The sequence below is a fragment of the Podarcis muralis genome, chromosome 16 (genome assembly GCF_964188315.1).
Source record: "Podarcis muralis chromosome 16, rPodMur119.hap1.1, whole genome shotgun sequence".
In the NCBI taxonomy this organism is placed as follows: domain Eukaryota; kingdom Metazoa; phylum Chordata; class Lepidosauria; order Squamata; family Lacertidae; genus Podarcis; species Podarcis muralis.
Window position 1 is genome coordinate 8,214,594 of NC_135670.1, and position 13,809 is coordinate 8,228,402.

A 13,809-nucleotide genomic window follows, 5' to 3' on the forward strand; every position below is an offset into this window, starting at 1 on the left:
TTTGACTTTTATGTTTTTAACGTATTACATATTTTGATGTTAGCCGCCCTGAGCCCTGTCCTGGCCAGGGAGGGCGGTGTATAAATCAAATTATTATTATTATTATTATTATTATTATTATTATTATTATTATTATTATTATTACTACAGTGGTACCTCGGGTTACAGATGCTTCAGGTTACAGGTGCTTCAGGTTACAGACTCCGCTAACCCGGAAATAGTACCTCAGGTTAAGAACTTTGCTTCAGGATTAGAACAGAAATAGCGCAGCGGAGGCAGGAGGCCCCATTAGCTAAAGTGGTGCTTCAGTTTAAGAACAGTTTCAGGTTAGGAACGGACCTCCGGAACGAATTAAGTTCGTAACCAGAGGTACCACTGTATTATTATTGGCAGATGCTCAGTCATACACCCCTGCCCATTCTAACAGCATCTCCCATTTAATACTCCTTTTTTCTGGAGCGTAGAGCGTCCTCCTAGACAGAGGGGAAAGGTAAGTGAGAACAACACCATACCACACACAGGCAACGGTGGGTGGCCCAACCCTTCGAGAGGGACTGATCAGGGGAAAACCCCACACACCCACACAACTAGGCACCAGCCAACCCTCCTTCCGATTTATGATGTTTATCAGCCTGCTCTTAGAGGGCTGGTATGTCAAAAATTAAATGCCAGCGCCTCGGAATTTCAAATATTTCCCAGCCCCCACCCACCTCAGTTCTGATCCAAAGCAGAGACTGTTCCCTATAGCCAGGAGGGCGTGGAAAATCACGCAGACTCCTATAGATAGGTCGGAAAGGAGATTTTACAACTTCAGGGTTAATCAAATCCTCCCTTTACTACCCCCCCCCTTCTGCTGGGGACACCATAGAAAAACCAGATCCACTTCACAGCAGGGTTGTGTAGTGCAACTGTCTGAGCCACTAATTCAACAGGTCCAGCTCAGAGATGGGGGAAACATCACCTGTTAGGTTTCCAACTGGCCCCCTGGCTATTCAAGAGCACAGGAAAGCTTTCAGGGGGGGCAGACAGTTGGACCCAATTCTGCCCTCATTTATCTAAGGCTCAGTCACATTGTGGAAAGAGAACCAAATTCGGGAAAGAAGCCTCTGCCAGAGGAAGAGCAGCCCAGGACCTTTGCAAGGCCTGTGTCCCCAGTTACCTGAAACTCAGAGGTGCCGCTCCCAATCTGGTTGACGTTGGGTAAAGAGCCGCCATAGTACGGGCCTCGACTATGCGCCAAACGCAGCTTCTGGGCCTGGAGCTAAATCGGCGATTCAAGCAAAAAGGAAAAAAGCCATTTCAGTGCCAGAACATTTATTTATTCCTATTCAGCAAGGTTTATATACCACTTAATCAATAAACAGATAGATAGACAGATATAATGGATACACATTACGCACATAGGAAGATAGAGATCGGAGCGCTCTATGTAAAACATTCACGTGTTTAAATCTGCTTTTCGCTTCTCGCCGATCTTAATTTTTAAAAAAAATGTTTTAAACAGCTATGTTTAACTACTGTCTTTATGAACTGTTTAACTACCATCTTTACTTACAGTTTTATTCTTTTTGTAAACCACTTTTAGGGTTTTCTTTTTAAACAATTAACCAGCCTAAAATTTTATAAGCTAAATAAAAATAAATGAATTTCAAATGGGTGATAAAAATGAACTTCATAAAGACAGTAGATGCCGCAACTTCCCCGGAGAAGTAAACCCCTCCCTGCACTAGAACCGGGTTTTGGGGGCCTCATCTAAGCCGCCATCACCCCTCAATAACACACACACATAAGAATCTAGGAAGAAACCTATTGGAAGAGACCAAGGGCCCATTGAGTCCAACATCCTGTTCTCCCAGTGGCTCTGCAATACAAACACGGTAAAATGTGGGCAGCCAGGGCAATAGTTTAAGCATGAAGTTGTTCCGATCCCTTCCTTAAAAGCCCTCTAATCTTGCAACTGCAGTCTTGTTGTGGTGCGTTGAGGTCACCCCACAACCTTCGCTCTGCAAATTCTAGTAATGGGGGCGGTGGGAGAGAAATCTCTCCAATTTCCCTTCGGGTAGCTGAGCCAAGAGTCAAGTAAGTTCCATGGTGGTGGGTGTTGGAAACCCCAAGTGGGGAGAGTTGCCCTTGTGCCCGGGTCCTGCTTGTGACATCCCTGCCGGGATATGGTGTCTGGCTACTGTAGGAACCAGTGTTCCGAATTTACCAGTAGTCAGGTGTGCTTTGTGACTGGGAATGGTCTACTTGCAACCAATTTGAAATGTCTTGCTGCAGGTACTGCGATCGACATCTGCACCACCTGGCTGTGTACTGCAGCGCAAGACTAAAATTGCTGCCGTGCAAGCAAAATTGCTGCCGTGCAAGTCAGCTGGCTGACGACTCAAGAGTAAAACTGCCACCCCGTGCTGTGCGAGAGAGAAAGATAAGTACGTACAGTGGACGTTCGGGTTGTGAACGTGATCCACATGGGATGCACGTTTGCAACCCGCAGCATTCGCAACCCGTGTCTGCGCACGTGCAGGTTGCGATTCAGTGCTTCTGTGTATGCGCAAAGCGTGATTTAGTGCTTCTGTGCATGTGCGGCCGCTGAAACCTGAAGCAACCTGTTCCGGTACTTCCGGGTTTCGGCAGTCCGCAACCCGAAAAGACGCAACCTGAAGCGACTGTAACCCGAGGTATGACTGTATTGTGATTTCGGCTACCACAGATTCATTCCTTGGCTAACAGCTTATATATCTGAGTTTCTAACACTGGTAAGATCAGGATGCTGGACTAGACGGGCCGTTGGTTCTGATCCAGCAGGCCCTTCTTATGCGGCCTTCCACACCTCTCTCTCTCTGGCCCTCAGGACTCTCCTCAGGCCACACCCCTCATCACCAGCCCTGCTTCGCACGCGCCTTGAGCTTGGCCTGGCTGGGATGTGTCCTAGAACTCGGACCATGTCTCTCACTGGCATGAAGGCATAGAGGGGTGTGCAAGAAACTAGACTATTATCATCAACATGGCTGCCCACTTTTGCTTCTGATCCACTCAGCCAATACATGGAGGGCACAGACTTTATAAGATAGCAGAGGGAGCCTTCTGAGAGCAGGGAGCGACTCGTTCCTGCCTCTTCTCCCTCCCTCTCCAAACTTATCATGTTGACCATCTAACCGTCCCCTCCACATTTCCCAACTTTCACCATCACATTCCATCATCAGACAGCCCAGAGTGCTTGCAGGACAGTCTACAGAAAGTTGACGGATCCTATGCAAAGGCGCCCTCAATCTGCGTAATTTAGATTAAGCACAGAGTTTGATTTTGGGGTTGTGGCGGAGGAAAAGGAACGTCAGAAGGACCCACAGATCTTTTACCACTCGTAGGGCAAACCCATGGTATAAATCTCAGGCAGTAACAAAGAAAGGAATGGAATCCATTGGAAGAAAGGTGATTTAACTGGTGCTCTGATTTATTATTACTCGCCATGCAGAGTTCTTCAAGAGGCTTCCAAGTTCTTAAAAAGCCCTCCAGATGTTGCTGGACTACAACTCCCAGCAGCCAGCATGGCCCAACAGCCAGGGATGCTGGGAGTTGTAGTGCAGTCACCTCCGGAGGGAGGGCCAGGGTTTTCCCCACGCCTGGCATAAAGCCACTCTGAAAGATCGGGGGATTTGCGAGAGAAGCCGCGAAATAAACTACATGGCAGACACAATAATAAAAGGTCAGCGGCAAACACATGCTGTAGACAGCCAGCAAAATGATCACAAATCAAAATGCCTGGAAGAAAAGAGATATTTCTGCCTGGGGCTGAAATAAGTCTTAATGATGGTGCCCTAGTGAATCTCACTGGGAAGAGTATGCCAAAACTGAACAGCCCCCTCCCACCCTTGTTGCTACTCTCCAAACCTCCCTCTCGTTAAAAGGAAATGGGCTGGACAATATAATGGGAGGAAAGAGGGGCAGCTAGTAGCTAAATGGAACCTGAATGCCCAGGAGCAGTATACCTCAGAGTGAGCAGATGGCAGAGACACGGCACACAGGGGCTAACCGGTACTTTCACGCTAAGCTAGATGAACCCTTGTTCCGACCCAGTTTTACATTTATTATTGAATCATCAAGTTGGAAGGAGTCCTGGCTGAAGGTCATTCATTCTAGCCCAACACCAATGCAGGGAATCTGCTGTTGCAACATTCCCAACAGGTGGGGCAGCTTCCCACTACGGCCTCGGTCCTGAAGGAGCGTCTCCACCCCCATCGTTCAAGCCTGAGATCCAGCGCTGAGGGCCTTCTGGCGGTTCCCTCATTGTGAGAAGCGAGGTTACAGGGAACCAGACAGAGGGCCTTCTCGGTAGTGGCACCCGCCCTGTGGAACACCCTCCCATCAGATGTCAAGGAAATAAGCAGCTATCTTATCTTTAAAAGATACCTGAAGGCAGCCCTGTTTAGGGAAGTTTTTAATATTTAATGCTGTATTGTTTTTAATACTCGATTGGGAGCCGCCCAGAGTGGCTGGGGAAACTCAACCAGATGAGCAGGGTATAAATATTAAACTTATTCTTATTCTTATTCTTATTCTTATTATCAGCAGAAGGTGGGGACCTTCTCCACACATTGTGGGGACTGCAGCTCCCAACAGCCTCCAGACACATGGGCACAGATAGAATCATTGAACTGTAGACTTGGAAAGGACCCTGAGGGTCATCTAGTCCAACCCACTGCAATGCAGAAATATTTTGCCCATCTCGAACCCATTGCCCTGAGATTAAGAGTCTCGTGCTCTACCAACTAAGCCATCCCATATATGACCAGGGTGACCTGATGCTTTGGGCTACGATTCCTGGCAGCCTTCACCAGCACTTGCTTCTCCCACTGCCAGAACCTGAAACAGAGACTCCTAATTGGCCCACTGTAGTCATATATGGAATGGGACGCGGGTGGCGCTGTGGGTTAAACCACAGAGCCTAGGGCTTGCCGATCAGAAGGTCGGCGGTTCGAATCCCCGCGACGGGGTGAGCTCCCGTTGCTTGGTCCCTGCTCCTGCCAACCTAGCAGTTCGAAAGCACACCATTGCAAGTAGATAAATAGGTACCGCTCCAGCGGGAAGGTAAATGGTGTTTCTGTGCACTGCTCTGGTTTGCCAGAAGCAGCTTAGTCATGCTGGCCACATGACCTGGAAGCTGTACGCCGGCTCCCTCGGCCATTAAAGCAAGATGAGCGTCGCAATCCCAGAGTCGGCCACAACTGGACCTAATGGTCAGGGGTCCCTTTACCTTTACCTTAGTCATATATGGGGAGCTGGCACACCTCAAGTTATCCTGGATCCGGGCCATATTGGGCTTTAAAGCAAGAGCGGGAATTTGTAGCTTTCCATGTCCAGTTGGACTACAGCTCCTATCAGCACCAACCACTTGTCCTGCTGCCTGGGGTTGATGGAAGCTGGACTTTAGCAGCAGCTGTAGGAACATGGATTTCCACACCTCCGCTTTAAAGCTAAAAAGCAGTGCTTTAAAATGAGCCACCTGTAACTAGGACCACTTCGTCGCTATTGATGTTATGCAGGTGACATTTAGGATCGCCTTCAACTTGTGCAAGAACGGAAAGAATCTCCCGTTTCCTAACCTGGAGTTTTTCTCAGCACATATGAAGGTACCCTCTAGAGGAGAGGTGGTGGGGAGGCTCGTGCCAGCCAGAATCGCACCCTCCAACCAGGAAGCCTTGCTTCAAATCTGCAGGCTCAGCTAAAGCGGGGAGGGAACTCCACACTGTCCACAAAGGGAAATGGAACGTATAAACACAGGAAGTTGTCCAAAGCAAGATCAGATCTTTGGTCGGTGTAGATCAGTACAGCGGTACCTTGGTTCTCAAACTTAATCCGTTCCAGGAGTCGGTTTGACACTCAAAATGGTTTGAAAACCACCAATGTGCGGCCTCCGATTGGCTGCAGGAGTTTCCTGCACTCAATTGGAAGCCGCGGAAGCAGTGTCAGACGTTCGGCTTCCGAAAAACATTCTCAAACCGGAACACTCACTTCCAGGTTTCTGGCCTTCGGTAGCTGATTTGTTCGGGAACCAAGGTACCACTGTATTGTCTACGCAAAGGGCATGGAACCTCAGTCCCAGGGACAGGATGCGGCCTTCCAGGCTTCACTCTCCAGCCCTCAAGACTTTCCCTACAGGTGTCTCCTCCCCTTGCCACACCCCCTCTCCACAAGCCACGCCCCCTCTCCACAAGCCACGCCCCTCCACTACACAGGCCTTCGACCAGTGGATTTGCCCTGCAGTGACGCCTCTTCTGTGCCTGGCTGGAGGATTCTGTTATGGCGGCTGCAACCTTGGTCTAAGGAGCCACTTGGCCCCTGGCTTCTATATCTTGAGTTTCTAACACTGACCCAGCATCTCCAGATAGGAAAGACTCCTGCCTGAAACTGTGGTCAGTCGCTGCCAGGCAGTGTTGGCAAAAGGAAGGAGAACCTGAGATCTTCCAGGTTGGAGCAGCCAACTGCCATTATTCCCTGCTAGCATGGCCAATGATCAGGGATGATGACAGTGGGGGTTTCAGTCCAGCAACGTTTAGGTGCATCTCTAGATAGCAAGATGGAGCAATGCTCTGAGTCAATACAAAGCAGCTCCTTGGATCACACTATACTGTATATCAATGGGATGCGGGTGGCGCTGGGGGTTAAACCACAGAACCTAGGGCTTGCCAATCTGAAGGTTGGCAGTTCGAAGCCCCGCAACGGGGTGAGCTCCCGTTGCTCGGTCCCTGCTCCTGCCAACCTAGCAGTTCGAAAGCACACCAGTACAAATAGATAAATAGGTACCACTCCAGCAGGAAGGTAAACGGGGTTTCCGTGCGATGTTCTGGTTCGCCAGAAGCGGCTTAGTCATGCTGGCCACATGACCCAGAAGCTGTACACCGGCTCCCTTGGCCAATAAAGCGAGATGAGCGCCGCAACCCCAGAGTCGGCCACGACTGGACCTAATGGTCAGGGGTCACTTTACCTTTACCTATATATCCCACGAAGCAGGTCCAGGTTAGCGCTTAAGAGACTGTGCTTATGTGTTCGAAGTTCTCTGCACGTCACGGTGCAACATTTAACTGGCTCGTAAATCCACCTCTCACCCAACAAGAGGGAGGCAAATCTGAACTAGCTAACTGGCATCTGGCCTGTTTTGCCGTAGGGTGGGTTGCTTTTGGAGCCCTGAGGATGGATCTCTGCTTCGTTTTATCTACCTAGGGGATCCTGCGTATCACAAGCCTTTCTGGAAGGACTGGTTTGAGGGAAAACACCTGAGCACGTCCCCTCGAGGTATAGAATTCGCAGCCTAACCAACCTGCCGGCCTGCCGTCGGGTGAAAATTAACCAGCCGTTTCTTGCGCAAACAGGGGAGCGCATCAACACCGCCCCGAAGCAGTGAGGTGACGTCACCCCCCTTTTCGAATCGGGGCGTGCGGCAGCAGACACAGGAGTCGGATTCCACGGAAGGGAGATTTCGTGTTCTATGCAAAAATAAAGTCACTAGACCTCGTGACTGCACAGAGATATCTAAAGGGATGCTAAGGAGCAAAACCGGAAAGAGGTCTTAAGATTCCCAGCTATCCACATCCTTCTTAAGGGAATACGCCAAGTTTTGGGCAAAAGAGAGCAAAGGGCTGAGTAAATATTGCCAGCTTCAAGTTTCTAGGCATTGAGGGTTTCATTTGTTCGAGTGCAGAAAGGACCCATGATCAAGGCAGGCTTCTAAACCGTACCTTGCTTGGTCACCTGGGATGAATATATAGCCAAGGAAGAACTTTCATAACCTTGGGAGATAGTTGGGTTTATCCATCCCCTACTTCAGGCCACTGATTTGACACCAGCGACTAGCATGTTAACAGGTGGACCAGTCAGTGTTGTTCCAGGCTACTAACTTCCGCAGACATATTTGCAAGTCTGGTTCAGGAAGGCTGGAACTATGGATTAGACAAATTTATAGTTAGCAGGGCTATCGATGGCTGCTAGCCAGGATAACTGTGCTCTGCCTCCACAGCAATGCTTCTGAGTACCAGTTGCTGGAAACCACAGGAGGGTAGAGGGGTCTTGTGCTCAAATCCTGGTTCTGGGCTTCTGGTTGGCCTCTGAGAGAATGCCGGGTGATGGACCAGCAGACCCTCTTCTTATGTTCTTATTAATTCTCAACAACTTTGCTTCGGGGCATTTTAAGCATGGAAGCCTTCAAAAAAATGTTTCCTTTTTGTGGATTGCTAGGCATGCAAAAAGGTCCGAGATGATGAAAGGGGAGGAGCAGCTGTTGATATCTCAAAGACCTTGGCAGAAGCCAACAGACGTCTGCTGTTAGGGGAAAGGACATCTCTTCCATGTCAAAGTTTACTGATTCACCTCCCTTCCCCATAACACATGCACACTTCATGGAATTGTAGAGTTGGAAGGGACCCAAAGGGTTATCTAGTCCAACTTCCTGCAATGTCTCTACTAAAGCATCTATCACAGACGGCCATCCCACCTCTGCTCAAAAACCTCCAAGGAAGGAGAGCCCACCACCTCACGAGGGAGTCCATTCAACTGTCAAACAGCTCTGACGGTCAGAAAGTGCTTCCTGATGGCGCACTTGGATTCTCCTTTCTTGTAACTTGAAGCCATTGGTTTGGGTCCTACCCTCCGGAGTGGAGGAAAATAAGCTTTCTCCATCTTCCATGTGGCAGCCCTTGAGATATTTGAAAATGGCTATCATATCTCCTCTTTGCCAGACTAAACATACCCAATTCCCTCAACCGTTCCTCATAAGACTTGGTTTCCAGACCCTTGATCATCTTGGTCACCCTCCTCTGCACATGTTCCAGCTTGTCAATCACACCATTTCGATTCACACAAATGTGGTTCGGCAGAAGTCAAACAAACTTCGCATATATGTGGGATGTCATTATGAAAAAGAGTGGGCTGAATCCAATTAATTTCCACTCAGGGAAAACCAACTGAAATCAATGGAGCAAAGTTAGTCATGTCTGTTCATGTCTTCATTTCAGTGGCCTTACTCTGCGCAGATGTAATGCTGGATACAACCCTATGTAAATTATAACAAGCTCCTACACAATGGAGAAAAACAATCCATCTAAATTAATTCTCAGGTGTCTGGACAGCTCAGGCAGGCCTCCCAAAGAGTTTTCCATTTCTCCCTCTGACCTGTCCAGTGATGTTCTCAGTGGATCCTCCAACCTAGGGGCCAAACGCTGGGAAGTCACCCTAAGTCGAAAGGATGAAGAATCCTGGGAACTGTAGTTTGCTAAGGGTGCCAAGAGTCATTAGCAGACACTCCCCATTTCCCTCCTAGAGCTACAATTCCCACCATTCCCTGGGAACAGGGATTGATTGTTGACCCACTTTCGAAATTGTAGCTCTTGAGGAGAACTGGGGGTGGGGTGTCTCCTAACAACTCTCAGAATTCTTGATAAACTACAGCTCCCAGGATCCTTTGCGGGAAGCCATGGCTGTTTAAAGTGGTATCGTAGTGTTTTAAATGGATGGTGCAGGTGTGGCCTTCCAGGCTTGATCTAACATGGCAAAGCCTTCGCTGGAAACAGAGAAGCACTTCCTGAGTGCCACTCTCAAGTCCCCAAATCTGTACAGATCCGAGGGTGCGTAATACACACTCCAGGTGGACTCCGGGCACAGAAATCCACCAGGGCTCCAGCCTGACCCAACCTTGGCAAGTGATACCAACTCAACTTGCCAAGACAGCCGCATCCAATGTGCCCCTCCACCCCCGCCGAGGCCAGGCCGCTGTTCTTGCGTTTTCTCATCCTTTGCCCAATCTAATTTTAACCATCTCCGGGGAGCAGACTTTCCCCCTCTTTCCCGTGGGAGATTGTTCCAGATCTGCGGAATGAAAAGAAGAGGGGGGGACCTGCCCAACATTTTGCCTCGAGCCCTGCAGAAGCCAGAGAGAAGACGACGACTTTATCAGCATACTCCCCAAGCATCGTTCAAAGCAAAACTTTTTTTAAAAAAAAGCCAATAGTCGAAATAATGTTTCCTAGTTGGTTATGTATCTCCAGATGTTCACCACATTTCAAGGCCCTAATCACAATCAGGGAGAGAATCACGCAGGGACATAAAAGAATGAACCAACGACCTCAGCAAGTCTTTCAGGACAGCCTCATTCCTGGAAACCCAAAAACAATGCTAGGAGAAAACTCAAGCAAGAGGATTTCTGTTAGAGAGGGGGTGGAGGAACCTGCCGCCCTGATATTGCTGGACTACAACTCCCATCAGTCCTGCCTGTCGGCCATACTGGGTGGGGCTGATGAGGCAGTATCCAGAAGACCAGAGAGTCTCCACTCAATGTATAAGAGCCACTTTTGACATGTTCAGCTTAGGATATTCAGTTGTTAAAAGACTGAGGACGGGAGAGATTTCTGAGTAACCCAGAGATACTGGCATCAAGTCCCTTTTCTGCCAGCGAGGCCTGAAGCTTGTTCTCACTATGCTGCTTAGATCTGACGACCTCATCCCTCCGTGAATGGCAATTCATGGTTAATACACCTGTGCACACTTTATATCTCTCTGCCCATGTTAGATAGACCAGTTTGCCCTATCCAAGGGAAGGGACATCTGCTTTGCAGGTTCAATCTCTGGCATCTCCAGGTAAGACTGGGAGAGAACTCTACTTGAAATCCTGGGCAGCTGCTACCAGGCAGGGTAGACAACACTAAGCAAGATTTATCAATGGTCGGATTCAGTAGATGGCAGCTTCCTATGTTCCAGTCTGTGGGGAAGATTTACACTGATGCTCATCAAAATCTGTAGCTGATTTCAGCAGTTAAGCATTCTATACTGTAAAACACAGCGGTGTCCCCATCAAGCCCACCTCCCCTATTACAGTACATCCCTCCCCCAGATTCCTCCTCTATGGAGTGCCCCATGACATTACCCATTCAGCCCAAACTCTCCCTATTCTCTACTTCTCCTTCTCCCTTGCTTTTCCTTATGCAAGTGTTTCAATGACCACCCCCCTTCCCTAAACAGCGTGCCTCCACAATGGTCTCATCAGTTCTAACATTGATCTTGGGGGAAATGGGAACCCTCAGCCCTGAGAATACTACTCTTCCACAAATCCCCTACATTGCAGTAGCCCACTAATGACGCCCACCTCAAATACACAAGACCATACCCCTAGATAAGGTCCCTCCATGACCTGATTCATTCGCAGCCAACTCTCAAGCCATTTACATCCTAAGCCAGCAATTCCCAAACATTTCATCCCAGCAGACCACTTAAAAATGGCTCAGGGTCTCAGCAGACCACTTAATGGTTTTCCTGCCTGTTGTGGCAATCGTAATCTGCTATGCTGGATGCTGGAGGATTCCTTAATAGTATTTCATATGAATTTTATCGAATTGCAATTTGAATTCCACAGAACTCCATCGATTGGGCAATGAACTGGAGAATTCCACAGAATTCAAATTGTAATGCAAGAGAATATACTATAAGAAATATAGTGGGTAACCTTCCTGGGGGTGGGTGGGTTGCATGCCGTTGGTGGACCTGAGGCAAGGAGTTTGGTGCAGGGGTTAGACTAGGACGTGGGAGACCAGGGTTCGAATACCTACTTGGCCATGAAGCTCACTGTGTCATTTTGGGCCTGTCACTGCCTCTCAGCCTAACCTAACTCACAGGGTTTTTGTGGAGGAAGAGACCCACGTATTTATCTTTTAAAAAGGTAAAGAGGACCCCTGACCATTAGGTCCAGTCGTGATCGACTCTGGGGTTCCGGCGCTCATCTCGCTTTATTGGCCAAGGGAGCCTGCGTACAGCTTCCAGGTCATGTGGCCAGCATGACTAAGCCGCTTCTGGCGAACCAGAGCAGCGCACGGAAACGCCGTTTACCTTCCCGCAGGAATGGTACCTATTTATCTATTTGTACTGGTGTGCTTTCGAACTGCTAGGTTGGCAGGAGCAGGGACCGAGCAACGGGAGCTCACCCCGTCGCGGGAATTCGAACCGCCGACCTTCTGATCGGCAAGCCCTAGATTTAACCCACAGCGCCACCCGCGTCCCTCTCATTTATCTATTAGAAAATAGATAAATAAGACAGCACTGAACAGAGTGTGTCCGTCAATTCACATCCTTACATCAGCCACCATCTTCCCTAAGGCGCTCCCATGACCTCTCTCAGCACCCCCTCCCCTTATGACCCCCCATGACCCCAAGACAAGCCCCCCCACTACCTCTCCCTTTCACCCATTTAAGCATTTAAGACTCAACATCTCTTCCTCCAAGAGACCCAACGTCATCACCACCACCTTATCTCACACGCCCATCTTCAACTGAGGATGCCCCCCATGACCTCACACCCGCCTAGTCCAATCCACGCCATCCAACTCTGCCATTGGATCCCCACCACCCGGGTTCCCCCCCACCCATCCTTTACTGATGCTGCACCCCAGGACCTCAACCAATCCACGCCCTCCCCTTCCCAAGTCGGCGCCCCGTCATTGGCTCTCTTCCCACCCCGTTCTTCCCCCCCCCCAAGACCGGATGTCGCTACCCCCGTATATGTACCCCTCACCGGAAGTCGGTTCCCCCATTCCTCCGCAGCGCCCCCTCAGGGACGGACCGGCTGAGGGGCAGGCGGGCGGCGAGGCGGCCTTTCGCCCTCGCCTTCCCCGCGCCCCGTCCCGTCCTCCCTCCTCGTCCTCGTCCTCCTTACCCGTGTGGTGCCCAGCTCCATCATCACCTCCTCGAAGGCCGCCGTCTCCTCGGCCTGCCGCTGCTTCTGCAGCGCGATCTTCTCGCTGAACTTGCGGGGGTTGGACGCCGCGGCGGCGGCTGCCGCGGCCGACGCAGCCACGACGCCCCCCGCGGCCGCAGCGCCGCCCGACGACGACGAGGAGGAGCCCGGTCCGGCTCCCGCAGCCGCCGCCGCCGCGGCCCCGGAGCCCGACGCCGCCATCTTGGTCCGCCGCCGCCGCCTCCTCCTCCTCACAACCCTCCCTGGCCCGTGAGAGGAGCGGCGGGGCCGCGGCCTTCCCTCCCTCTGTGAGCTCGGCCGCGGGGCACGACGGGAAAGCGAGTTTGTTTACTTGCCTCGCCGACATGCGCCGCGCGCGGCCGAGGGACGGCGGCGAGACTACGGCTCCCGGCGCGCCCCGCGCGGGCAATGAGAGGGGTGAGAACGCTCCGCCGCAAGGGACGACGGGAGGTGGAGTCCTTTCGTCCATAAGGCGCCGGCCCAAGCAGGGGCAGCGGGAACTACCTCTCCCGCCGCGCCCTGCGCGGACTAGGCTTTGGGAGACTGGCGCATACTTTAATTTGGTGCGGGGTTAGAAACGTAATGGTATTGATTTTAAACCCGTAAGCCGATTTAGAAGCTCCTTGGGGCATGTAAGCGGTATATAAATTATTATCACTGATTACATTCGTGAGGTCTAGTTCAAAGAAATAACCGCTGAGCATGTGCAAAGTGCGTTTTTCTTAAATAATTGGTTTTGTTTTCTTTTTTCCCACATCTTTATACCCATCTAACGAAACAAGGCCCAAACAACAAGTGGAGACTTATAAAGAGAGACAGGCTGCAATGGGTATTTGAAATTCCGCAGACGGGTTTCGCTACTGGCACGGGAGAGTCCAGTTGCAATTACATGAAGATTTTTGGGCGCCAGGTTGGCGACCACAGTTTAAAAACCTCTGCCTTAGTCCATAGTTAATTCCATTTCCATTGTGTGTGCTGCTTTTTTTTTTTTTTTTTTTTTTGCATGCTGGGACAAATGAAATGTAAGAGCAGGCTATATTCAAGCAGTGTTGCATTATAAGTGATCCCAGTGACATCTA

General features: G+C 50.2%; 1 protein-coding gene across 2 annotated transcripts in view; it reads right to left on the reverse strand.

Moving 5' to 3' along the window:
- The window catches only part of CRTC2 (CREB regulated transcription coactivator 2), a 38,154-nt gene extending 25,174 nt beyond the window's left edge, over positions 1–12,980 (reverse strand). Inside the window, exons 1-2 of one of the 2 annotated variants that reach the window (XM_077920447.1) lie at positions 12,689–12,980; positions 1,160–1,261 (exon numbers count right to left, since the gene is read on the reverse strand). In XM_077920447.1, the coding sequence (XP_077776573.1) occupies positions 1,160–1,261; positions 12,689–12,931 (345 nt within the window). In that variant the 5' untranslated portion in view covers positions 12,932–12,980. The remainder of the gene's footprint in view (positions 1–1,159; positions 1,262–12,688) is intronic. The other variant, XM_077920446.1, reaches the window with a different exon arrangement.
- Positions 12,981–13,809: the final 829 nt, after the last annotated feature.